This window comes from Psammomys obesus, unplaced genomic scaffold (genome assembly GCF_907164565.1).
Source record: "Psammomys obesus unplaced genomic scaffold, mPsaObe1.curated_primary_1811, whole genome shotgun sequence".
Classification (NCBI taxonomy): domain Eukaryota; kingdom Metazoa; phylum Chordata; class Mammalia; order Rodentia; family Muridae; genus Psammomys; species Psammomys obesus.
The window spans coordinates 7,887,098-7,909,905 of record NW_026586589.1 but is presented as its reverse complement, the minus strand read 5'-3'; the positions used below and the strand labels follow the sequence as shown (position 1 = coordinate 7,909,905).

Genomic DNA, 22,808 nt, shown 5'->3' with positions numbered 1-22,808 from the left:
AAGGACAAAAGGAGGTGTGTGGCTCTAGTGTGATAAACACAGGGTTGAGTGCAGGAGATAGGGGCGAGGATGAAGAGCTTGGGGTTTGTTTGAGGCCTGTGGAAACCTGGTGAATGCTATTTTAAGAGGAGGGGAAACGCATGATTTTTTTTAAAGATTTATTTATTTTTATGTTACATCTATGAGCGTTTGGCTTGCCTGTGTGTATATATACCCTGTGCGTGCCTGGTATCTGGAGAGGCCAGCAGAGGCGTTACAGACCGTTGTGAACCACCATGGGGGTGCTGGGAACTGAACCTGGGTATTCTGCGAGAGCAAAGAGCAGCAAGCTCTCTTGACTGCCAACCATTTCTCCAGCCCCCATGATGCATGATTTTGTGTATTTCTTTTTTTTTTTTAAAGATTTATTTATTATTTATACAACATTCTGCCTGCATACCAGATCTTACTATAGATGGTTCTGAGCCACCATGTGGTTGACTGGGAATCGAACTCAGGACCTTCGGAAGAACAGCAAGTGTTCTTAACCTCTGAGCCATCTCTCCAGCCCCGATTTTGTGTATTTCTGTATACATCTAAATATTTATTTTTTAATTATTGTTATTATTTTTTTGTGGTTCTGGGGATCAAACCTGGAGCCTTGTACACGTTAGGCAAATGTTCAAATACTAAATTACCATGGCAGCCTAGAATTTTGGTTTGTTTGTTTTTTGAGGTAGGGACTCTATTTTCTAGTTCCTACCTGCATTTGCCACTGTAGAGCTGGGATTAAAGGTATGTGCCGCCATGCCTGGCCAGGGTATCTTTTTAATGCAGTACTTGACCAAGTAGAACTGTGTGCATGTGTATATGCAATCAGGTGGAAGCCGGGACATGTTCAGGAGGCTGTTAGGTGGTCTCGCTAATTTACTAACTCGTGGGCTTGTCCAGAAAGGTTGGCTGAGTCCATGCAGTCATGTGGAAGGAGGGGAAATAGGGTCTGAGGATAAAGGGGGAAGCAGCCAATTACTGCTTCAGCTTTTTCAAAAGAAACAAACTATACAACACAGGTTTCAGGAGCTAGCCCTTGTGGAAGCTTTTCTGTACTCACTGATTTCTTTTCCTCTGTAGGAAACCACTGGCATGCTGCAGAGTCAGCTTCGGGGGGCACAGCAGGAGCTGAAGGAGGCAGCCCAGCAGCACAGGGACGAGCTTGATGCCTTCCGGAAGGACAAGACAGACCTGCAGAAGCAGGTCCCTCCTTTCTACCTGCCCCACAGCCCTTGAAGTACAGCCAGGCCTTCCTCCTCCCTTCTGCAGACAAGGCATCCTGCTTCATGAGCTCAGAAGGACAGGGAGAGGCCACAGAAACACGCGCTGAGCTGAAGGGTACTCAGAGCTGAGAATGTGCGTCTCAGAGTTCTGGGATTGTATTATTAGCCCTTCTTCTCCACAGAGTCTACCAATGGCCACTTGAAAACATTGGGAAGACACTGTACTGTAAAAGTACAGACTTTTTCTTGTTCTCTAAATAATATATAACAACTGTTTACATGGAATTTACATTACATTAGGTACTGTTTACATTGGATCAGTTTTGATAATATGAGATGATTTAAAGTGAATGTGAATAGGTTATATTCAAATACTGTATAATTTAATCTCAGCACTTAAGAGGTTTAGGCTGGAGGACTTGATTTTGAAGTCAACTAAGCTGGAGAGTGGGATTCTGTCTCTAAAACAAGAACAGGCTGGGAAGATGGCGTGGCTGATAAAGTACCTGCCACACATTCATAAGGGTCTGAATTCAGAATCCCAGTCCCCCCAGGAAAAGCTAGGGCCGGTAATACTAGGGCCGAAGAGCCAGAGGCAGGAGGATTTCTGGAGTTCACTGGTCAGCTAGTCTTGTTAAGGGTAAACACTGGGTTTAGAGAGAAAAAGACCCTGCCTCAAAAAAAGTAGAGAATGATAGAGGAGGACACATAGTAACCTTTGACCTACATATACACACACACAAACATATGTACACCATATATACATGAAAAAACGCAACTTGTGGCTTATATAAGCATCTGCAAATTTTGATAGCCAGTGAGACGTGTTCTGGGCTGTGACAGCTGTCATCTGTTTGTCTGGAGTCATCATAAGCTGACTTAGGCAAGCCAGTTGCGGTTGTTTTTCCTGCCCTCACCTAAATCTCATGTCCATATATACCAGATGCTTTTTCTTCTTAGAGTGTGTGTTTGTGTGTGTGGTCACTGTGGTCTTGCCCATCACTCGACCTTTTGGGATAATTGTATTTAACTAAGATTTTTGTTTGTGTCTGACTTTATGTAGCATTTGTAAGGCTCTGAAGCAGTAATTAGAAATAAATAGTCTCCCCCTTTATCCTCAGACCCTATTTACCCTCCTTCCACATGACTGCATGGACTCAGCCAACCTTTTTGGATAAGCCCAAGAGTTAGTAAATTAGCTCTGTGTATACGTGCACACACTTGTGAAGACAGACAGTTCAGAATCCAGGCTGGAGAGATGGCTCAGCAGTACATTAAAGACAGAAAGAAAGAAAAAGAAGATAGTTCAGAATCAGCTCTTATAAATTGCTGAGCTGACCGCCACAAACATGTCATGGCATGCAGTCGAGTGTGTATACACTCACATAAATGGATAAACTGGTAAATGTAAAAAAGAAAACAAAATAGCATAGAGACTAGTGAAACCCGGAACTGTGGAGGCAGCCACTGACCAGCACAGCTGACAGGAGCCTAACGCCCTAGGCTAGCAGCACCTTCCCACTTGGGCCCCTGGGCTTTGCCCTCTCAGCCTCATGCTCTTCACTTCCAGGTAGAGGACTTGAAGTCTCAGCTGATAACCCAGGATGACTCCCAGAGGATGGTGAAACAAGAGATTCAAGAGAAAGTGAAGGAGGCTCAAGAATGTGGCCGGATTCAGAAGGAACTGGAGAAAGAGAAAGCCAGGTAGGCTAGACAGCCAGAGGGGTGGCTTTTGCCTTCTCCACAGCAGTCACCATGGCACTGACTGTCCTGTGAGTGGTTGCCTCAGCTTTCATGTGTCAGTCTGGGGTACACATGTAGCCCTCTGGAGTGGACATGGCCTGTGCTTCACATCTTATACTTAATTCATTGTGTAAGTACCTAGAGAAGACCATTCATACACCATTTCCTTATGGCAATAGAAGTTATATTCTGTGTGGAAATTTTTAATCAATTCTTTAAAACGTTACAGATGATTACACATGCTGTAGGAGGGAGAGAGAGAGAGAGAGAGAGAGAGAACTGCTTTAGAAAGGTATAGGGAAAGTCTCTCCCGGGAAGTTGCCTTTGAATGGAATGCTAAGCCGAGTGAGGTGCACACCTTTAATCCCAGCACTCAGGAGGCAGGCATCTCTGAGGACAGCCAGGGCTACACAGAGAAAACCTGTCTGGAAAAACCATAAATGAATGAATGAGTAAACAAATAAAAGAAATAAACTGAACGCTAGGGTTAAGAATGCTTGCTGCCAAGCCTGCCAACATGAGTTCCATATCCAGGAGCCACATGGTAGAGAGAACCCACTCCCGAAGATTGTCCTCTGACCTCACATGCCCCCTCCACACACAGGAAATAAAATAAACTGAATGCTGAAAGATGAAGTGGAACCATCCGTGCAAAGGACAGGAGTTCTGTTCCATGAGAGGAGATTTGATGCTCAGAAGCCCTGAGGCAGATGGACGCACGTAGTGTGTGGTGATGCCCAGAGTGTGGGGTTCACACCGCTGTTAGCTATTGTTTGCTAAAGCCCATACCAAGGAGCTTCTGGTTACACTCAGTAGGAATCTGCAAGGATTTCAAGAAAGGAAATCAACATAATCTAGTGTCTGCTGTGTCAGAAGGGCTATGGCCTAAAGCACCTGAGCATGAGCCCTTCAGAAAGGGGAGCAGCATACACTCAGTGCCCTAGGAGTGTGAGAAGGGGTGGTTCTAGTGACCCTGAGTCCTAAAGACAGGTTAGGAGGCTGGTGGAGGTGTCCAGAGGAGAGGTAGCAAGACTGGGCTATGGTAAGTCATAGGGAAAGGAAGAAGAGGGGGTTATGACTCAACTGTAGTGATAGAGTGGATGTGGGTAGGATGAAGGGGGAATGGAAATAACCTGGCTTCCATACTGTGACACTCTAGCTGAAGGAGCCTTTCACAGAGCCATGGGACAGTGAGATATCATTGGGTGTAAAATTGAGGGCACAGGGACAAGAAATTTGGATATAGTGAATTTGAAATGTGTGTGTATGTGTGTGTGTAATTTATCAGAGAAGAATAAATTTGAGCTGAAATGAGTCCTCATATGTATGAAATCCCTAAAAGTGTTAGGAGGTGTTCAGTAATAGTAGTTTTTACTGTGACCCTATAGTCACCATTACTGTTTCTGTTTTAATACAATGTTCTGATTCATCAGGTGAGGCATACTGTCTCATTCCCCAGGAGGGTGACCCACCTCTTTAACATGTTTTCAGCCTGGCTCTGTCACTGGTGGAAAAGGAAGAAAGAATCCTTGTTTTACAAGAAGCTGACTCTGCTAGACAGCAGGAGTTGGGCTCCTTGCGGCAGGATGTACAGGAGGCCCAGGAGGGGCAGAGAGAGCTCAGTCTACAGGTACACCCATTATACCTGAGCCCCACTCTCTGTTGAGGCTGCTCTTACATGGGCTGGTTAATTGTTTTTGTCCGAAGAATGGGGTAGGTTGGGACCTCAGCATCCCTGGTAGTAGGGGAAATCCAGGGCTGGGTAGCCAGAGGCTTGGGGACCTGTCCCAGAGATGAAAACGTCACCCAGACATCCTGAACAGAGTATTCAAAGAGTGGCCATGTGGGCCCGATTCATGAAGTCACCTGTAAATATGCTGTATCCGGTTGGCAAAGTGCAACAGGCCATCAAGAAATACCTCAGATCAGAAACACTAGCAAGCGGACCTTACTACTCAATTTGCTTATGCTGAGACCCAGACCTGAGCCTGGAGGAGAGATGGAGTTAGGAAAGAGAGTTAGACAGTGGCAAGGCTGTGGGTCTGCCTACTAGTCTTCATGAAGTTTGACTAGGTCCATGTCAGGGTTCAGGTTAGAGTTCTAATCACAGCAGGAGCTGGCATATCCGCCTGCTTGGGCAGCAGGGTCAGGGCCTGTTAGTGTAGCCTGGTCCCCTGTTGGTCACCTCCCATTGTCAGAACAACTCATTTCAGGGCCCTTCCTACCTGCTGCAGAGCTGAGCCTGCCAGACTTCTCCCCACCTGAGTGGGGTCAGGTGTGGGAGGATTAAGGCAAGGGTGCCTCTTGCTCAAGGAGTCTCCTTGCTCCTGGCAGGTGGAACTGCTGAGGCAGGAGGTGAAGGAGAAGGAGGCTGACTTCGTGGCCCAGGAAGCACAGCTGCTGAGGGAGCTGGAGGCCTCACGGATCACCGAGCAGCAGCTTAGAGCTTCCTTGTGGTCCCAGGAGGCCAAGGCAGCCCAGCTGCAGTTGCAGCTGCGCAACACTGAGAGCCAGCTAGAGTTACTGGCCGCAGAACAGCAGCCGGAGAAGCAGGCCCAGGCCCAGCTGGCTAGCCTCTACTCTGTTCTGCAGCAGGCCCTGGGGTCTGCATGTGAGAGCCGACCTGAGCTGACAGGCGGGGGCGACTCTGCTCCCACCCGATGGGACCCTGAGCCAGGTGAGGACACCAGATGAGAGCTAAGTCTTTTGGGCCAAGGCTGGGGGTGAAGGGAAGGGACTGTAGTTCCTCTTGTGAAATGGCAGCAAGGTTAAGACCACAGACACTGCAGTTCACAGTTTGAACACCAGTCTGTCAACTTGCTTTTTCTTGACTATAAAAGGAAAGTCCTACCTTAGAATTTTTCTAAGGAGATTACAAACATAAAGAGCTAGGCCAAATGTGGGGCTCCTGCCTGTAACCCCAGCACTCAGGCACTGTAGGATTCTCCACCAGACCAAGCTACAAGTGAGATGCTGGGCATAGTGGTACCTGCTTGAAGTGGGAGCTGGAGCAGGAGAACTAAGAGTACACAGCCATCCTCAGGTGCATAGTAAATTCCAGGCCAGCCTGGACTACATAAATCCTGTCTTTAAAAAATAAAAATAGGGCTGGAGAGATGGCTCAGAGCTTAAGAGCACTGCCTGCTCTTTCAGAGGGCATGAGTTCAATTCCCAGCAACCACATGGTGGCTTATAACCATCTCTAATGAAATCTGGTGCCCTCTTTTGGCATTCAGGTGTACATGCAGGCAAAACATTGTATATACAATAAAATAAATATTAAAAATAATAAAGATACGCAGCCAGTGATGGCACACACCTGTAATCCCAGCACTCTCAAGGCAGAGGCAGGTGGATCTCTTTGAGTTCGAGGCCAGCCTGGTCTATAGAGTGGTTCCAGGACAGCCAGGGCCACACAGAGAGACCCTGTTTTGAAAAACCATAAAAAAAATAAATTGAAGAAGATAAAAAATTTTGCAGCTTGTACGTGAAAGCATAGCAGCCTGCAGCCAGCATTATCTAATAGGAAGTGTGTGGATGAAGCACAGGATTCCTTGGAGGAGGGGAGCTGGTGGGAACGCCAAGGCTCTGTCTGGGGGGACACTTGCTGCTTATTGCGACAGCCAGGTGAGAAGACTTTTCCTCCTCAGACCAGAACGGAGCTAGGAGACTCTTCAAAAGAGGGCCCCTCCTGACGGCGCTGTCAGCTGAGGCTGTAGGACTGGCTCTCCAGAAGCTTCATCGAGACCTGTGGAAGGCCCAGCAGACCCAGGTATGTTCTCTGCCCTCCCTTCTCTTGCGTTCCTCTGCGGTGCTGAAACAGACTGGGGACATGGAGGAAGAGGGTCAAGGGATACTCCTCCTGAGCTCTGCCTGTCGTTCTCCTGTATCGCTTACTGTCCTGCAAACAAAACTAAAGCATTTGAATTTCCTGGGCCTGGTTTTCACTTGAAAAATAGGGCAGATAATGCTCCCCTTCCTCTGCCACCCCCACCATCACCCACCACTTCACACCCCATTGCTCTAAGTAGGAGTCTTGAAGGAGTGCTGTGAACTGGAAACCCTTCATTACAACATAGGGGTTTGGTTTTGTCATTCCCTCTCATTCAAGAATGTGTTCTTAGTACTAAGTCCTCCCAGGAAAGTCAGATTAGCTGGGGGCATGGACATTTGAAGTACTTAGAATGTTTACAAGAACATTCTAAGCTTAAGACTAAGGTAGTTCCACCTCATTCTGCACCTGCCAGTCAGTACTGAGGGCTGCCAGCACACTAGCCACTCGGAGCTGGTGATGCCGAAAGGTAAGGATCCAGCCTGTCTTCAAGAAGCCCTTCCATGGTGAAGCCCGAGCTGCGCTCTGTTAGTGGAACTGACAGAAGTGACTAGTTCAGACACAGCGAGAGCCTTGCTGGAACTGGGCGGTGTCAGGAGGAGGACGCAACTGTGGTCTGAACTGGGCGTAGGCTTTTGTGAGCTCAGGAGGCTGACTGAGGCAGGAGGATTGAGAATATGAGACCAGCCTAAGTTATATACTGAGACCATGTTTTCCCCTCCCCCAGGCCTACCCTCCCCTCCCCCCCCCCCCCCCCCCCCCCCAAAAAAACATGTGGGGATTTGGGTAGATACCAGGTGTGGGGCCTTGAATGTCTGTAGTCCAGGGCTTGGGAGGGGGAGGCAGGGTGGTGATGAGGCGTTTAAGACCAGCCTAGGTATTTGTAGTCGGCGGAGGCTGTAGGACTGGCTCTCCAGTATACGGTCAGCCTGGGGTGCATGAGACTGTCCGAAATACAAACGCATAGGTTCGAGGGGCTTCCCAGCGACCATCAGGTTCACCCCCTTCAAGGAACTAGATGCATGAGGGTTGAGAGCAGAGCTTCTCAACCTGTGGATTTCGATGCCTTTGAGGGGTCGAATGACCTTTTCACGGGGGTCATCTAAGACCATTGGAAAACACAGACATTTGCGTTATGATTCATAACAGCAAAATTGCAGTTATGAATTAGCAACAAAAATAATTTTAGGGTTGGGGGGTTACCACATTATGAGGAAAAGGGTGTAAAGGGTTGTGGCATTAGGAAGATTGAGAACCGCTGGTTTAGAGTAGGGTCATAATGGCAGAGACTATAGAGTAAGGACAGGGTCTGAGCTCCTGTGGGATAACTTTGCACAAAGCTCCAGCTCCGCTCCACCCTTCCTTTCCCAGGATGACCTAAGGGACCAGATCCAGAAGCTGGCGCAGCGCCTGGTGGACACGGAGGCCCAGAAGAGCCAGGTCCACTCGGAGCTGCAGGACCTACAGAGAGAGCTTGCACAGAGCCAAGAAGGTGAGGAGCTCAGGCGAGCGGGGAGGCTGAATGGAGGCAAACGTGGCCGAACGACCAGAGAGCAGCTAAGCGCCTGTAAGGGGCAGGGCCTCTTGAAATTTTTTCCCACTTTGCTTGGCTTTTGTGGGTCATCCTGGAGGAAGAAGTTAGAAGGAACAGATTTGGAAAACTGATAGAAGTTGTTTCCTGGGCTGCTCTTAGTCTCTTCAGGGAGTTGTTGTTTTTGTTTTTAAAATAATTAATATTATTTTATGTGCATTAGTGTGAAGGTGTCAGATCCTTTAGAATTGGGGTTACAGACAGTTGTGAGCTGTGTGTGGGTGCTGGGAATTGAACTGAAAGTCCTTTGGAAGAGCAGACAGTGCTCTTAACCACTGAGCCATCTCTCCAGTCCTGAGTTTTTGTTTTTTAATATTTTTTTATTAGTTCATATTTTACAATTTATTCATTTTATATCCCAATTGTAGCCCCCTCCCTCAACTCCTCCTGGTCCCGCCCTCCTATCCACTTCCCCTAGTCCACTGAAAAGGAGAGTTCTCCCCTGCCATGTGCTTTTAGTTTATCAAGTCTCATCAGGACTGCCTGGATCCTCTTCCTCTGTGGCCTGTCAAGGCTGCATCACCAGGGAGGAAAGTGATCAAAGAACAGCCCCTGCCCCCCCTTACTCAGGAGCCCACATGGAGAATGAGCTGCCTATCAGCTACATCTGAGCAGGGAGTCTAGGTCCTTTCCATGCATGGTCCTTGGTTGGTGCATCAGTCTCTGCAGGACCCCCTGGGCTCAGATTATTTAATTTATTTACCTGCCCTTGATTCAGCTTTGGTAGGTGGAATTGATCAAGAAAATTGTCCATTTCATTTAGATTTTTCAAATTTTGTGGCATATAGGCTTTTGAAGTAAGACCTAACGATTGTTTGGATTTCCTCAGTGTCTGTTGTTATGTCCCCCGTTTCATTTCTGATTTTGCTGATTTGGATGGTGTCTCTCTGCCTCTTAGTTAGTTTTCCTAAGGGTTTGTCTATGTTGTTGATTTTTCTCAAAGAAACAGCTTTTGGTTTCATTGATTTTTAGACTTGTTCTCTTTGTTTCTAGTTTATTGATTTCAGCCCTGAGTTTGATTATTTCCAGCTGTCTGCTCCTCTTGGGTGTGTCTGCTTTTTTTTTTCTAGGGCTTTCAGGTGTGTGGTTAAGTTGCTTGCATGAGATGTTTGGAATTTCTTTATGAAGGCACTTAGTGCTATGAGCTTTCCTCTTAGCACTGCTTTCAACGTGTCCCACAAGTTTGGGTAAGTTGTGCCTTCACTTTCATTAAATTCTAGAAGATCTTTAATTTCTTTATTTCTTCCCTGACCCAGCTGTCGCTGAGTAGAGAGTTGTTCAGTTTCCCTGTGTGTGTAGGCTTTTTGTTATTTCTGTTGTTATTGAGGTCCAGCTTTAGTCCATGGTGGTTTGATAGGATACAAGGGATTATTTCAATCTTCTTGTGTCTGTTGAGGCTTGCTTTGTTACCAACTATATGATTTATTTTGGAGAAAGTTCCATGTGGAGCTGAGAAGAAGGTAAGTTCTTTCGTGTTTGTGTAAAAAGTGCTGTAGGTACATTTTTAAAAATGCATTTATTTAGGGTGAGTGTGTGTGCGCGCGTGTACATATGCACCACAGCGCACACGGAGGTCAGAGGACAGTTTGTGGAAATCAGGGGGTGGGTTTTTTTTGTTTGTTTGTTTTTGTTTTTTAAGCACAAAATCCTAGCAACCCTAGGCCAGAACTATTAGAACATAAATTATCATTTACCCATGATTTTTATCATTTCCCATTATACCCTCAAAATTAGCCTTTGAGGACAGAAGGATTATAAACTTACTGTGAGAAAGGCCACGAAGGGGAATGAGGAAAAAGATACTGTCATGTACCTCTGCCAAAAGCTTAGGGGGTGGTGACCACTTGAAAATTTAAGGAGGCTCTAGACTGCTCCCTTTCTTCTGCTGCAGCAGGAAAAGGCCAGCTTGGGTGGGTTGGAGCCTTAAAGGCGTTTGAAGGTTCCGTGAGATCCGCACAAAGAGCTGGCTCTGGGGCGTCTTCAGATTTCAGGGCTTCTAGGCCTCCTGCAAACTCATAATTTGGGGGTACAGGGACCCTGCTGTCAGCTAGCTCTCATCTGGAGGGCTGATCTGGGGAGCCTGGGTGATCAGGATGAGCAAGTGTTAGGATGATTAGCAGGCTGGGCTGTGCCAGGACTGGCAGCAGACACAGTTGTGAGGCTGGAAGCAGCTGCTGGCAGGTGGATAGCCCAGGGCACTAGCTGTAATTCTGTCCTCCTTGGCCTGGTTCCCCTTTGATTCTGATCCCTCTCCTCCACCTGCCTCTGCCTGCACCTGTGCTCTCCCACCTGTGACCATGCACCTGACTCCCAACATCTCTGTTCTTTTCAAAGAGAAATCCAGGTGGGAAGGGAAACAGAACTCCCTGGAGTCTGAGCTAAAGGACTTGCATGAGACTGTGGCATCCTTGCAGAGTCGCCTGCAGCAGGCAGAGAGGCAGAAAATGGAAGCTCAGGTAAAGTGCTGGTCTGGGGAAGGTGCCTCAGGAGTGCTGCTTAGAGTTCAGGCCCACCTTGGCCTGTGCTCATACATGGCTTCCTTCAGCGAATCCCACGGTTCTCCTGGCTCTTCCACATTCCTGTTATTAAGGTCATACTGTTGTTCCTTCATCTGCAAGATCAGGGTCTAGAATGTCTCTTTGCACTAGGCTATATCCCTGGACACAGAGGAACTTTGGAAGATGGTAGGGACATGCTTGTATAGGATCACCTTAAGTGGAATAAATCACTTCTTCTGTCCTTGTTAAGGCCTGGTCACTGCTGGTGCCATAAAGTAAGAGTGATAGTATCCAGAAAATAATCTTGACTGGATGATGGTGGTGCATGCCTTTCATCCCAGCACTTGGAAGGCAGAGGCATTCAGACCTGAGTTTGGTGGTAGCGTGGTTGCCTGGTCTACAGAGCAAGTTCCAGAACAGCCAGGGCTACATCGAGAAACCCTGTCTTGAAAAAGAAACAAACAAACAAAAAACGAAATAGTCTTAAGGTGCTTTGCCTCTTGTTCCCAGAGTGATCGAGAGTTGCTTCAGGCATCTAAGGAGAAGCTGTCGGCCCAGGTGGAACATCTACAGTCGTGTGTTGCAGAAGCTCAGGCTCAGGCAAGTGCAGCCGGTGTCCTGGAAGAAGATCTGCGGACGGCTCGCTCTGCACTGAAACTGAAAAACGAGGAGATAGAGAGTGAGCGGGAGAGAGCCCAGGCTTTGCAAGAGCAGGGCGAGCTGAAGATGGCTCAGGGGAAAGCTTTGCAGGAGAATCTAACCCTGCTGGCCCAGACCCTGTCTAACAGAGAACGGGAGGTGGAGACATTGCAGGCTGAGGTTCAGGAACTAGAGAAGCAGCGGGAAATGCAGAAGGCTGCTCTGGAACTGCTCTCCCTGGACCTGAAGAAGAGGAGCCAAGAGATAGACTTGCAACAAGAACAGATTGAGGAGCTGGAGAAGTGCAGGTCCGTCTTAGAGCACCTGCCCATGGCCGTCCAGGAGCGGGAGCAGAGGCTGAGTGTGCAGCGGGACCAGATCAGAGAACTGGAGAAAGAGCGAGAGGCCCAGAGAGGTGTCTTGGAGCATCAGCTTCTGGAGCTTGAGAAGAAGGCTCAAGTGATTGAGTCCCAGAGGGGACAGATTCAGGATTTGAAAAAGCAGCTGGTGACGCTGGAATGCGTGGCCCTGGAACTGGAGGAAAGCCATCACAAAGTGGAGGGCCAGCAGCAGATGATCACGGAGCTGGAAGGCCAGAGGGAAATGCAGAGGATGGCCCTAACCCACCTCACACTGGACCTGGAAGAAAGGAGCCAGGAGCTGCAGGCACAAAGCAGCCAGCTCCATGAGCTGGAGAACCACAGCACGCAGCTGGCAAGAGAGCTGCAGGAGAGGGATCAGGAGGTGAAGTCTCAACACCAACAGATTGATGAGCTGCAGAAGCAGAAGGAGCAGCTGACTCAGGACCTGGAGAGGAAAGGCCAGGAGCTGATGCTGCAGAAGGAGAGGATTCAGGTTCTGGAAGATCAGAGGATGCTTCAGACCAAGATCCTAGAGGAGGACCTGGAGCAGATCAAGCATTCCTTGAGAGAACGCGGCCCGGAGCTGGCCTCTCAGCGGCAGCTGGTGCACGAGCGGGCCGACGATGGAAAGAGCCCGAGTAAAGCCCAGCGTGGGAGCCTGGAACACTTGAAGCTGATCCTGCGTGATAAGGAGAAGGAGGTAGAATGCCAGCAGGAGCGTATCCAGGAGCTGCAGGAGCACACAGACCAGCTGGAACAGCAGCTCCAGGGCCTACACAGGAAAGTGGACGAGACCAGCCTGCTCCTGACCCATCGAGAACAGGAGGCCGCAGCCCTGCAGCAGCACCTCCAGGAAGCCAAGGAACAAGGGGAGCTGAAAGAGCAGGCGCTTCGGGGTCAGCTGGAGGAGGCCAAGAGAGCTCTGGCCCAGAGGGACCAAGAACTAGAGGCCCTTCGGCAAGAACAGCAGCTAGCCAGGGGCCAGGAGGAAAGCATGAGGCAAAAGACAAGTGCTCTGCAGGCCGCTCTGGAGCAAGCTCATGTGACGCTGAAGGACCAGCAGGGGGAGCTGGAAGAACACCAGGACCAGATGCAAAGGCTCCAGGAAGAGCTGGCAGTGGAGGGCCGCCAGGTGCGGGCCCTGGAAGAGGTGTTGGGAGACCTAAGGGCTGAGTCCCTGGAGCATGAGAAGGCAGTGCTGGCCCTTCAACAGCGGTGTGCTGAACAGGCACAGGAACATGAGGCAGAAGCCAGGGCCCTGCAGGACAGCTGGCTGCAGGCCCAGGCCACACTCACAGAACAAGAACAAGAGCTAGCGGCTCTTCGAGCAGAAAACCAGTATGCTCGCCAACAGGAGGAGGCTGCATGGGGCCGGGCAGAGGCTCTGCAGGAGGCCCTCAGCAAAGCCCAGGCTGCCCTGCAGGAGAAAGAGCAGAGTCTGCTTGAGCAGGCCGAGTTGAGCTGCACTCTGGAGACCAGCACTACCACCTTGAAAGCTACGCTGGACACTTGCCAGGCACAAGCCAGGCAGCTGAAGGAGGCCCTGAGGATTCGAGACAGTGAGATCCAGGCCCAGGCTCTCCGACACCAGGAGCTTATGCAACAGCTCCAGCAGGAACTTTCCCAGAAGGAAGAAGAACTGAGGCAGCAGGAGGAGCAGAGGCAGCTACTGGAGAAGGCTGTGGCCCAGAGGAGTCAAGAAAATGAGATTCAAAAGAAGCAAAGTCTGGAGCGAGAGAGAGAAGAGGAGAAAAGGGGCTTTCTTGAGAGCCTACGGGAGCTGCGGCTGACTGTAGCCCAAAAGGAAGAAGAGATTTTGCTGCTGAGGGAGGCCCGGCACAGGCAGGATCTGGAATCCTCTTCCTCAAGCCGCAGAGGCTTCCCAGCGGAGAAGCCATCTCCACAACCGTCCCCAGTGCAACAGGAATTGGAGCGCTTGCAGAATGCTCTGAGGCAGACAGAGGCCAGGGAGATCGAATGGAGGGAGAAGGCTCAGGACTTGGCACTGTGCCTGGCCGAGAGCAAGGCCAACATCAGGAGTCTGGAGGAGGCCAACACGTTCCTACAAGCCTCTGTCCTCGAGCGGGAATCAGAACAAGAAAGACTGCAGGTGAGTCACTTCGTAGGGGAGGGAGGAGGGGGAACAAGTTCATTAGGTGAGCTCAAAGGCTTACCTGCCTGTGGTACCTCAAAGTGAGAAGGCAAAGGTGGTGAGCCCCTCTTTACCTCAGAGGCAGTGGGGCAGATGAGCACCTGTAATGAGCGTGGTCCATGCCTGATAGAGTGTGCTCCGAGCATGCTGCAGGGGCATTCCCAACTCCCTGAGGTGGGTAACAGGTGGCTTCCTGGGAAACGTGCCGCTTGAGGTTAGGTCGGAAGGGACTTGGTAGAGATGGCAAGGTGCAGTGCGGGTAGGGGTTTCTTGGGGAAGAGCAGAGGAAACATGACTAAGGGACATGGGGAAGACCGGAGGTTCAAGTCACCTGGGACATAGAGGGTGCTGGCAAGAGAAGAGAGGACAGAAGTAGCCATGACATTCAGGACTTCTAAGGACAGGGTCAATACTAGTGGGAAGTAGATGGAAGATTTGGGGCAAGTTCGGAAAAGCTGCCCGGGACAGCATGTGGACTGACGGCGGGCTTGGGAAGGCCAAAGGGGGCTGACAGAGGTCCAGGGAGGGGGCGGCAAGAAAGGAGAAAGGCAGCACCAGGGTTTCTGCCCCCTGAGATAAAGAGAAGCAGGGTTGAGGAAGGCGAGCTTGGTTTGGAAGTGGAGCGAGGCCCCTGGGGGACACACAGGGACCAGTCCAGCCAGCAGCTCAGTGAAGGACCTGTGGGTGAAGAATGGGATGCTCCATTAGAGCTCTGGTAGGAAGCATGGTAGAGCTCCAGTCAGCAGGTTGATCATAGACAATGTTTCTTAACCTATGGGTCGTGGCCCCTGTAGGGGTTGAAATAACCCTTTCACAGGGGTCACCTAACACCATTGGAAATATCAGATATTTACATTACGATTCATAACAGCAGCAAAATTACAGTTATGAAGTAGTAGCGGAAGTAATTGTAGGGTTGGGGTCACCACAGCATGAGGACCTGTATTACAGGGACACAGCATCAGGAAGGCTGAGAGCACTGATTAAAGGACTCGGGGTGAGACGTTTGTCTTGAGGTCTCGCCTTGGTTGTCCTCATACCCCAGCACCAAGCCCACGTCTCCAGACTGACAGCAGAATGGGCCGTGGAGAGAGCTGGCTTACTGCTGAACATAGACAGTGTTTCTTTCTCCAAGACAAACTTAATCCAGTTGTCTAAGGAAACTGATTCTGTGTTTTGATCTGTTGAACCCCAGAGCAAAAGAATCCATTCTCTCACCTCAGACAACTGCTGGGAACTGACCTCTGAGGACTCACAGAGCTCTGCCCTGCTAAAAGGGCAGTGTGTGGAGAAGGAATTGCACTGACAAATTTTGGAGTTGGGTTCCTGGATTTGAACTAGGTTCTGTAATTTCCTGGCTATGTGCCATGCCTGAGCCCTCCCTTTCCAAACCTGCAATTCTGGTGAACGTGTAGGGAATGGGGGCTGCAGCGAGGCTGTATGCACCAAGCACCTTTTACCTCTCAAAAGAAAGGTGTGTTCTGTGGCACCTGTGCGAGGTCACAGTTGGTTCTCTCCATTTTCTATGTGGGTTCCCAGGACTGAATGCAGGTCATCAGCCTCAGTGACAAGCGTCTTCACCCACCAAACCATTTTTCTGGCCTTGGAACTCATGAATCTAGGCAAGAGGATAACTTCCTGCCCTGCTCTTTCAACAGCACAATGAGGCTCAGAGAGACTTTGCATACTCCTTATCCCCAGACACTACACAAGCATCTTCTACAGGCAGTCCTTGGTGGTGCCAGTGCTTTTGTTGTTTTTGGTTTTTCGAGACAGGGCTTCTCTGCATAGCCCAGGCTGTAGCCAGGCTGTCTCTGCCTCTCAAGTGCTGGGACTAATGGCATGCGCCACTGCTTCCTGGCTGTTGTTAGTGTATGTGCATGTCTGAGTGTGTGCCATGTGTGTGCAGGTCTCAAGGAGGCCTGAAGAGGGCGTTGGATTCCCCGGAGCTGGAGTTAGAGGCAGCTATGAGCCGTGCCATGTGGGTGCTGGGAACCAAATTCAGGTCCTCTGGAAAAGCAGCAAGCTCTCTTTACCACATAGTACTTTACGTATTCTAAACATTTTTACATGCCATGTTTCATTGTTCTCATTTTTTCACTGCCTTCAAAGAAATAACTGATAAGATGTTCATTTTATTGTTGAAAAATGGCAGAGACCTCAGCTTCTCCAGAGCCAGACTTCTGGATGGGTTGAGCTAATTCTGACAGTCTGACTAGGGCTCAGGGTTAGAGCATTTGGCCCTTCCTTTCCCTGTGAGCCTGTCTCACACACACACACACACACACACACACACACACACACATACACACACACACACACACACACACACACACACACACACTGACAGATCTGTCTCCCTTCTTAAGCATGGCTTGCTTATGAAGAAGGCAGAGGATGACACAATTTTGGACATGAGTTTGGCATAGTGTGAGTATTCTCCCTTGCTCTATGCCCTAGGAGGAGTTGGTACTCAGCAGACAGGCTCTGGAAGAGAAGCAGTCACATGGCCCACACTCAACTAGCAGAGCAGACCAGGAGCCCAAAGCTGGACAGGACATACAGCCTGGAGAGGTGAGATGTGCCTGGTGGCACCGGAGGATCCCTGTCAACAACTTGTTACCCTCTTTTGGGAATGGGTCTCCGAACCCAAACTGCCAGATTGGTCCCTTGCCCTCCTCTCTTCTCCCTGTTTGTAGGGCTGCCCAGATGAGCATCATGGGTCTCCCATGCAGGTAGTGGAGGCTGAGCCTAGTCCTGGAGCAGAAGAGAGGGAACAATGGAAACAAAGGATTGAAAGTCTGCAGCAAGCAGTGGCGCAGCTGGAAGTTGAACAGAGCGCTCTGCAGCACGACAACAAACAGCTGCGGAGCGTCTTGGTTCGGGTCAGCAACTTCTGCAGTCTCCCTCTGGGGCCCAGTGGGCCTGTGTCTCCACTTTTTTATTATATTACAGCCATGCTTTTGGGTGCTTGCCTGCCACACCAGGGAGCAGAGTAGTTGTGACAGGGCTGGAACAGCCCACAGAGCCCCCCTGCTTCCAAGGCCTGAGAGCTGGCCTGCCTCCACTGTGCCAGGGGCACTTCCTTGCATTCCACCATATGCCCTCCCCAGCCCAGGACTCTTACTTCCTGTGGCTTCTAGCTCTCTCCACTCACCCCTGCACATGTGATTTCTCACTTGCATATTGGCAGGTGGAGAACCAGCGGAGGAGGCTGAAGAAGGACTTAATGTGTGCAACCGGGTCAGGGACACTGGAGACCGAAGAAGCTATGACTTCATTCCTCACACAACAGGTTTGCCTATTTTTCTCACCTGCCTCTTCTTCCCTCCCCCTTCACCTCACCTTAACTCAACCCTCTGTAGTGCATAGCCCAAGGCACTCAGATTCCGAGCCAACCACCCTGACTGGTCTAGAGAGCCCTTCCTGGCTTGATTCTGCCCTAGATTATCCTTGCCTCAGGAGGAGGTCCGACATCAGTAGGTGAGAGTGTTCTCAGCGATAGTGGGCTTGCATTCTTAGGGGTTCAGATCCACTCACGCCCAGACAAGTGCCTCAGGCTCACCTTGGGTCAACCAGAATCCCTGGCACCCAGGAGTTATGTTGTGCTCACCAGGTCTTGGCGTGCCAGAAATACGATCACAGCTTTGCAACTCTCTAGAGCCCTTGTGCTGAGTTTAGAGTTAAGGTTCTTGATAGCTCCTGGCACAGACATTCTCCTGGTCCTGAATCTCTCCAGCTTCACCCCATTTCCCTTAATGACTGTTTCTCAAGGGCAGACACTGTCTTCCCCTGTGTATCTTTGGCTCATAGCCCAAGGCTGCCATAGAACAGATCCATCATGAACCCTTACGTTAAATAAAAGTGGGTTTCTCACAAAGGTTGTTGCCCACTGTGCTTTTGTGGGCCCTCCTAGGACTCCCCTAGCCCTGAAACTATGCCCATTGAGCCTCAGTCTGAGTTCAGGTACTTCTGGTCCTCAAGATGTTGCCTAGCCCACCCCCAGAAGTGGGAGGAGGAGTTCAGCATTGCCTTCTCAGCAGATAGAACCCCTAGAATCCAAGGTGGCCATGGAGCAGAGGTAAGGTGCTGAGGAGACTCCAGAGCAGGACAGCCCGGTCTAACAGGGTCCATATCTGTTTTCTGCAGGATGGAAGAGGCCAGAAACGTTTCGCGTATTGCGTTCATGCGGTTGAACTTCAGAGAGAGGTATGTTCTGGAAGGATCCGTGTTCTATTCCCTCCCACTGTGCTCAGGCAACAAGGCTTAGTGCTCGCTATGTGCTTGGCCCTGTGTGTTTGCATCCAGAGAGGAGATGTAGCTTTGGCATTCAGAAAACTTTCATCTCCACAGGAGGCAAATGGTGCTTCCGATGAAAGGGAGAGGAGCAGAAGGGTCTAGAACAGAATGGAGTGAGAAGCGCTGGCAGGCGTCTGCCTTGGCTGCAGGCAGGCAGCGCTTTCGACAGCACCTGGGGCAGAGGGACCCAGGCACAGCTCCACCAAGGTGCTGCACTCAGGGCGACTACACCAGCGCCACCCTCCTCCTCCCAGTGTTGAGATGTGTATGATTTGATTTCTAAGCCTCTTTCAGACATCAGTAGTTACATTGGCAGGGCTGGCTCTCACACTTTGGCTGCTGCGTTTTATTTTGTTTAAAAAGCAGTCCTGATTCAGTCTGAGGCAAGAGAGGCCGGGGACTTTGTTTTTCCTAGTGCCCCCTTAGATCTGCTCTCCACCACCTCTTACCTCACCTGGTCCGGGCAGTCCTCCTGCTCATCACTTCACAGTCTGCTGGTCTCACTGCTCCCATCTGAGGGATGGTAAGTTTAGCGGGTGAACCTCAGCCTTGGCTGTGTGTTAGAGCCCAGGGAAGGAGCTGTGAATACTGATGGCTGGGCCGCTCACCACTCTAGTTAAGTTGTGAAAAATAAAAGGTATCAGGCTAATAATGTATATTATGTGCTCTATAATTATTACGGCAGTATTATCTAACATGCTATCACAGTCAATAAAAGACACCTGTTAGATTTTAGATTTGCCTTGGGCTGGGCAGGTAATCCTGCTCTCCTAGGAGTCCTTCCTCCCAGCCCATGTGGTTCTTTTTCTATCCCATGCCAACTCTTTCCTTTCTCTCCCGCCTTCCTCCTCCTTCCCCAAAGCCCTTGAACCTTAGCTCTGCCCACCTCACCTTTGCCCTGCCCAAGTGTAGGAAGTATTTAGCCAGTTAGGAGGCAAGATAACGCAAACATGATTTTGGGGTGCATGAGGGACTTTTACCATGATTGTTCTATGTCTTGTCAGGAGTGTGGTTATGCATAGGCATATCCGTTATCAAAATCATCAAAATTAAAACTCTGGGCATTTTATCACATGTAAGTTTTTCTTGAGTAAATTTGAGCTGGAGAGATGGCTCATCAGTTAAGACCTCTTGTGGCTCTTGCAGAGGACCCAGGTTCAGTTTGCATCACCCACGTGATGGCTCACAACAAACCACACTCCAGTTCCAGGGGGTCTAATGTCCTCCTCTGACTTCTGTGGGTACCAGGAACACAGTGTACACACATACATACAGGCAAAACAGTCATACAGTTTCTTAAATCTTTTAAACAGTTAAAAAAAAATTATTGCTGCTTGTAGCTCCTCATGTGTTACCTGTTGTCCTAGATTCATTGATAAACACCCTGACAAAAGCACAGCTTCAGGTCCCAGTCCATCAGAGCAGGGAAATCAAGGCTGCAGGAACTTAGAGCAGCTGAGAGAGAGTTAATGCATGCATGACTGCTGCTCAGCTCACTGCAGTCCAGGACCCAAAGCCAAGGAGCGGCGCCACCACACGAGCCAAGTCTGCACCTTGCTTATGCAGACAAGACGATCCCATGCAGACATGCCCACAGGGAACCTGACATAGTCTCTCACTGAGCTTCTTGCCAAGCGATTCTAGACTGCGTCGACAGTTAAACCAGCCGTCATAATTGTGAAGCTAGCATTGAGAATCACTGGATTTGGAGTCCATAAAGCCCTTCTCTTTAACCTTAGAACCCAATTCTGAGACTCCTATGTAGCAGAGTCGATTCCAGTGTGAAGCCACAAGAGCACATAGCAGAAGGGCCAGGACAGCTCCAGAGCCTCATCTATCCTTCTTGGTTTTCCTTTCTCCCAGGTGTCCCGGCTGCGAGCCCAGCTGGCCTTGGAGCAGCAGCAGAGGGAGGCCTACATCGCCCGGTCCGTGCAGACCAACCGTGAACTCGCAAGCCTGCACCACAGCCTGTCTCACTCCCTCCTCACAGTGGCCCAGGCCCCCGAGGCCACTGTTCTGGAGGCTGAGACTCGAAAGCTGGATGAGTCCCTGACTCAGAGTCTGACATCCACAGGGCCAGGCCTGCCACATCCCAGTCCAGACACTTAGAATAACCCCAGGTAGCAGCCATAGCCAGGGAGAGCACAGGCAAGCCAGGTGGCACACCTCAGACTGCCGGGGAGGGAGGTCATAGCCCCCAGTTACAGGTTTGCCAATGGCAAAGAGTTAGCTGTTACCCAACCTGGGAGGCCCAGGTCAGCTGACAGTCCCAGGAATGGAAACGGTACCCCTCTAAGCCGGAGAGGATCTCAGGTCACATGGAATGAGGCAAATCACATTTGCTTGCTAACCTACTATTACCCAAGAAGTGCCTTGCCCTGACTCCGGGTACCTGCTGTCTTTCCCCCGATGAAGCAGCCACAGTCTACACTAAGCCTGAAGACGCAGCTGGTATCAACAGCACGCAGGTATTCTGTCCTGGGCAGAATCACCCTGCATGCATCAAATACAGGCAGTGTCCACTGCCTATTTGTCTTCAATGTCTCCCTTACCCTCCCTTACCTTCCCTTTCAATAATAAATACAGGTTTTTACACTAGTCCTCAGTCCTCAGCTGCTGTCTCCACTGATGGGCCGAAGAAGAAGAACATAAAGGGAATTAAGGGAGATTTCCTGACTCCTGTATGGTGGCATGAATGTACGAACAGTGCGCTATCTAACTGGGAAGGTGGTGGCACACACCTTTAATTCCAGCACTCAGAAGGCAGAGGCAGCTGGATCTCTTTGAGGCAAGGAGCTGGCAAAGGACGGGACCAAGGTCAGAGGCTGGATTCCAGCAAGTCTTAGCTGTAACCCACACAGTAACTTTCTTTACTTGAATCAAGCTCCTTGACCTTTGTCCAAAGTCATTCTTGATTTAAGAAGTCCATCTGGCTTTGTTCCCCATAACACGTGGTTGTCTACCTGAATATCCCTGTGTCCTCCCTGGGCACATCAACTGGAAGTGACTCTGACCACTAAGTGCAGCCATGTGTGAAGCCAGTCAGCATACAAGTCCAAACCTGTCACTTACTGGTAGCTGTAGACTAGAGCTCACGGGCCTAGGACCATTGTTAGTGACTCCCTCAAAGACAGAGCAGTGGTGCCCCACTTTTTTCTTTCTTTTTTTTTTTTCTTCAGTGGAGGGAATAGAACCCAAGACACCAGGGAGGCTAAGCAGCAGTTCTACCACCAAGCCTTGTTCCCCATCCCCTAAAGCAGTGTTCTTGTTCCCAGTGTTCTACACTTGATCTGAGCCTGCCGGTCATGTGCCTGTGCACTTTGCTTTTCGACAGGTCCTTCACATGTGTGTGCATGTCCATATACATATACACGCACACACGTGCGCATGTGTTGCATGTATCAGCGTCCCATTTTCATCTTTTAGTGTGCATTTTTTCCAGTTCCCTGTACTCAAGGGTCCCCACTGAAAACAGTGAAACTAACTTGAGTTCATTCGTGCTACTCGCGTAAGAAATACGATAAACAAATGCATTTGGGGGAGGGTTACTTATAGAGTAGAAAAGACCTAAAGACAGCCACAGAACCAAAATCCCACTTCTCAGTGGGTGACACTCACAAATGCTGGAAACCTAGATCACTGCACAACTTGTGGGCAGCTTTTCTCCAGGCAGTTCATCTGGTCTCTGCTGCTTCCTAGGCAGCTGGGAATGTCTGAAGTGACCCCCTGCAGGCCTCATTGCGAGTGAGGGGTCTAGTGAATCTGCTCAGTGTCTGGGACGTCCTGAAGCTTTGGAGTTGTTTACTTGGGGGTTTTCCCTGTCAGATGGATTTTTTTTCACCTCCCCTTAGATCCTCCTGTGGTTTTGTTTGTTTTTAAAGATTTATTACGTATACAGTGTGTGTTTGCATGTACACCTGCAGGCCAGAAGAGGGCACCAGATCTCATTATAGATGGTTGTGAGCCACCATGGGGTTGCTGGGAACTGAACTCATGACCTTTGGAAGAGCAGCCAGTGCTCTTAACCTCTGAGCCATCTCTCCAGCCCCATGTTTTGTTTTTTTAAGACAGGGTTTGTCAGGGGTCTTTTCTGAGACTGATACTCTAACCAAGGACCATGCAAGGAGATAACCTAGAACCCCTGCACAGATGTAGCCCATGGCAGCTCAGCCTCCACGTGGGTATCCTAGTAAGGGGAGCAGGGGCTGTCTCTGACATGAACTCAGTGGCTGGCTTTTTGATCACCACTCCCTGAGGCGAGGGACAGCCTTACCAGGCCACAGAGGAAGACAATGCAGGCAGCCCTGATGAGACCTAATAGGCTAGGATCAGAGGGAAGGGAAGGAGGACCTCCCCTATCAGTGGACTTGGGGAAGGGTATGTGAGGAGATAAGGGAAGGAGGGTGGGATTGGGAAGGGATGAGGGAGGGGGTTACAGC

At 49.9% G+C, this 22,808-nt stretch overlaps 1 protein-coding gene across 9 annotated transcripts in view; it reads left to right on the top strand.

Moving 5' to 3' along the window:
• Nucleotides 1-20,967, top strand: part of Cep250 (centrosomal protein 250) — a 48,266-nt gene extending 27,299 nt beyond the window's left edge. For 5 of the 9 annotated variants that reach the window (XM_055602333.1, XM_055602334.1, XM_055602331.1 and 2 more), the window contains 13 exons: nt 1,111-1,233; nt 2,824-2,957; nt 4,488-4,626; nt 5,331-5,673; nt 6,647-6,768; nt 8,200-8,320; nt 10,754-10,875; nt 11,428-14,028; nt 16,531-16,644; nt 16,770-16,955; nt 17,264-17,365; nt 18,220-18,279; nt 20,233-20,967. In XM_055602333.1, coding sequence (XP_055458308.1) covers nt 1,111-1,233; nt 2,824-2,957; nt 4,488-4,626; nt 5,331-5,673; nt 6,647-6,768; nt 8,200-8,320; nt 10,754-10,875; nt 11,428-14,028; nt 16,531-16,644; nt 16,770-16,955; nt 17,264-17,365; nt 18,220-18,279; nt 20,233-20,478 — 4,413 coding nt within the window. In that variant the 3' untranslated portion in view covers nt 20,479-20,967. The remainder of the gene's footprint in view (nt 1-1,110; nt 1,234-2,823; nt 2,958-4,487; nt 4,627-5,330; nt 5,674-6,646; nt 6,769-8,199; nt 8,321-10,753; nt 10,876-11,427; nt 14,029-16,530; nt 16,645-16,769; nt 16,956-17,263; nt 17,366-18,219; nt 18,280-20,232) is intronic. The other 4 variants (XM_055602337.1, XM_055602336.1, XM_055602335.1 and 1 more) reach the window with 2 other exon arrangements.
• Nucleotides 20,968-22,808: the final 1,841 nt, after the last annotated feature.